Below are 3,409 nucleotides of genomic sequence, written 5' to 3'. Positions count from 1 at the left end.
CACACACACACACACACACACACACACACACACACACACACACACACAATAAAGGTTCCAGACCCTCCTCTGAAACCGGCAAAAAAGTAAAATCCTAATAAGAAGTGCCACTATCAGTCAACTGCTCTCACTCTCCACGGATACTTATCTGCTTCACGTCCCCTTCCCTTTCACAATAAAAGCMTTTCTTTTTWAAATTTATTTTACACCTCCTTTTTGGTCTTTTCCATCTTGACATTCTGAAAACTCCTGTCCACACACAATACCTGCATCATACTGAGGTTTCCATATGGCCAGCCTGGTCCCACAATATTCTTCAAATGAACACCTGTTGGATCAGCCAAGTTCTAAACTCTGAGTCAGTGTGGTTCTGATGGATCTTGCAGTCCATTTACAGCAGTCGTGAGTTGAAGATGCAGTGTTTGTATGACTCCATTTTGCATCAAATCACAGCTTGTAAGCAATCTCAAGGGGGTCTTGCCCCCCCACCCCACACTGATACCTTCAGTGAGCCTGTGCAAACCTTACCTTTCATCTGATATTGTAATGATTCCAATCATTTTGCATCTGTCTGAGTGCTTAACTTTTTTCTTCTCAGTTTTCTCAGTTTCCGTAGCACACGTCCACTAAGCAACAAATTCAGGCTAACCACAACTTTGAGAGAATTTAAGATTTTATGCCTAAYATAACATAACAGTAATGGAAAGTACTGATGATTTTTTTTTAGTGTTCAACAATCATGGTGACAAAACAGCATGAGAACAATGCATGTTTAGAAAAATATATCTGAAGATGTATTTTTTTTTTAGAATACACAATACATGAAATTGACTCTCCGGTCAATAGAAAACAGTAACAAAAAGTACCTTGACTGTAAAATAACAATAAAAACAGTGCTTTGAGTTCTCAGTACATAATGTTCTTTTGAGGATCCGCGTACGTCAGGAGTAAACAGCTTGTTAGAGCAGGCGAACAACCTGAGATGTCCTTATGTAAAACTGGTAAACCTGCTCACATGTCCAGTTTTAACTGATGATATTTCACCTGTTTGCCTTAGAAACAAACCCCCTCTTTTTTTTAAACAATCCAAATAATTGCACCAGTTTTTCCTTATAAAAGAACTGAAAACGTCACATGGACAACATTCTACCCAGATGAATAGTTTGCAATAAAATCAGGGAACATTCCTTCATGATACATTGTGTTCTCAGTAAATCAGWAGCCTGGCTGCTTTTATTAAGATGCTGGATGTTCTATCAAGCAAGAACTTAATACAATGTTACAAACAGTAACATTATGTTCCTTTGGTTTCTGCTTTAGTCTCTTAAGCTCCTTCATTTTAATCAGTTTCCAGCAGCGATGACACAAGAGTGAAATAAGGCAAATCATCTTAATTTAAAACACTAAAATAATACTATAAAAAGATTAATAGATTGTTTAAATAAAATAGGTTTTGAAAATAGTTCAGCTTCCATCTCTGAAGGGAAGTAGTGATGGCACTGTCTCTGTAGGCATCACAAATCTTCAACATAGACAGCTTTTTCTTGTGCGTCTGTTTAAGCGGTTTTAGGCAGACTGTCGTCGCTGAGTGGGGTGCAGACAAGAACTGGAAGAGATGTTTAATATCCAGCTGGATAGCCTCCTTTCCTGGGGTCAGACTCGGCACAGAGACGCTCCCCCTGCCGCACCACGGCCTGGACGACAGAGTCTGGAGCCCTCATCTGTGTTACGTGGTTCTTCTGGGCTAACCCCTCCAGGACAGTCTGAGAAGAGACCAACAAACACAACAAATCGTGACCTTGTGCAGGAGCTGGACGTGTTACAGCAGTCATTTCATAATTTTTTTTTATAGTTTTTGATTTTTTAAAACATTTGAGTGCCATCAGTGTGACAGTGGACATACAGTATAGATGAGAAACATTTGATCCGTTTGTGTTCATTAATTCAAACTGTAGGACGATTTGAAAGTCTTGTGTAATACTCACACTTTTCATCTTCTGATCAGTCTTTTTCCTCTGTTGGACTTTAACTGTACTGTGGTATGCAAATGTTTCAGCACTCCTACGTAACATTTCTTTCCTCACAAATAAAACTCTTGCTGTTAATTGAGTAATTGTTGAGGGCTTATTTGTATAGCTATTGCTGTTGTGTTTCTCTCTCTAAGTGCCATGCCAGAGGGCRTTGATGACCATGGTTCACCACACATGTCAAACTCAAGGTCTTCATGCCAAATGTGGCCCGCCATGGCATGTGTTTGTGGTCCTTCAAAAATGTGTCTTAAAATCAGCATTTGCTGTTTTAAAGCAGCATTGACCATAATCTACATCTCCCATAATGCATGTCAACTATTTTGCCCCTGAAATGACAACATCCCACTACTAAGTGGAGATACACWGGSTTTAAAAGTAGTCATTGTGTAAAATCTCTATTTGGCTGCATTTTTTCTGACCACGTTTGCTAGATATTGTTTGTTAGCTGTGCTCAGSTGTAGCAACGAGACAAGAAACGTGACATTTTGTGTTTAGTTTAAACACGAAACGTCKAAGTTAATTACAACTGGTCCTCTGAGGGCCACTGTAATGCTCACGTGGCCCTCAGTGGAAATGAGTTTAACAGCCTGGTCCCATAGCTCTTTCACAAGCTGCAGGAGGCTGGTAGGTGTTGTGCCCTTGAAACGGCTCAAGCTGTCTGTCAACTTCTATCTCTGATGTCCACATCGTCTTCTTCCTTTTATTTTCCCAGTTGCTACAAAATGTTCTAACCCTCTTCTTGTCATGTTTTGTCTAAAAATAAGTGGCCTGCCCAAGCACAATCTTTTTATAAAGTGTTCTTTGTAAGTGTTTTTTGACACAGTTTCAGTAATGTCTCCATCTGTGATGGTTATGTGAAAAGAGACGTGCTTCTCGAAGACGTTGGTTGTAAATTTGAAGTAGATTTTAAAAATGTTTTGATCCTCTTCTTCCTGCAAACATCCTATTGTTTGTTGTATTCAGACCATTGCGTCTTCAGTCGGGTATTAATATTTACAGTAAGAACATGTAACCCGACATGATGAATCTTTCATTTGATCAGGTGGCTGCTAAGTAAAAAACTGTAGTTTTTTTGCCTTCCATATTTCAACTTGTAGTATAGTCTAGTAGTAGTACAGACTTGTAGTACAGTATAGTTTTTTTGCCTTCCATTTTTCAACTTGTCCTTTAACATTACAGTTAAACACCACTTTTGTTCAATATGCTGTGGAGCTGCTTAGAGAACCTCCTGGATGCTAATTGCAACAACACAAAATCTAAAATACTCAAGTATGGATGTCTAAACTTGCCCTTTTCTCAGCAATAATACAAGCTGAGGTTTGTCCCATTTGTTAGATAAGATAAGATAAGATAAGATAAGATAAGATAAGATAAGATAA

At 38.7% G+C, this 3,409-nt stretch overlaps 1 protein-coding gene across 2 annotated transcripts in view; it reads right to left on the bottom strand.

Annotated features, from left to right (window-relative positions):
- Nucleotides 1–721: 721 nt before the first annotated feature.
- ggt1a (gamma-glutamyltransferase 1a) overlaps nt 722–3,409 on the bottom strand; it is a 9,125-nt gene continuing 6,437 nt past the window's right edge. For both annotated transcript variants that reach the window (XM_014024955.1, XM_014024954.1), the window contains one exon: nt 722–1,763. In XM_014024955.1, the coding sequence (XP_013880409.1) occupies nt 1,620–1,763 (144 nt within the window). In that variant the 3' untranslated portion in view covers nt 722–1,619. The remainder of the gene's footprint in view (nt 1,764–3,409) is intronic.

The sequence above is a fragment of the Austrofundulus limnaeus genome, unplaced genomic scaffold (assembly GCF_001266775.1).
Source record: "Austrofundulus limnaeus strain Quisiro unplaced genomic scaffold, Austrofundulus_limnaeus-1.0 Scaffold449, whole genome shotgun sequence".
In the NCBI taxonomy this organism is placed as follows: Eukaryota; Metazoa; Chordata; class Actinopteri; order Cyprinodontiformes; family Rivulidae; genus Austrofundulus; species Austrofundulus limnaeus.
This window is presented reverse-complemented; position numbering and strand designations above follow the sequence as displayed.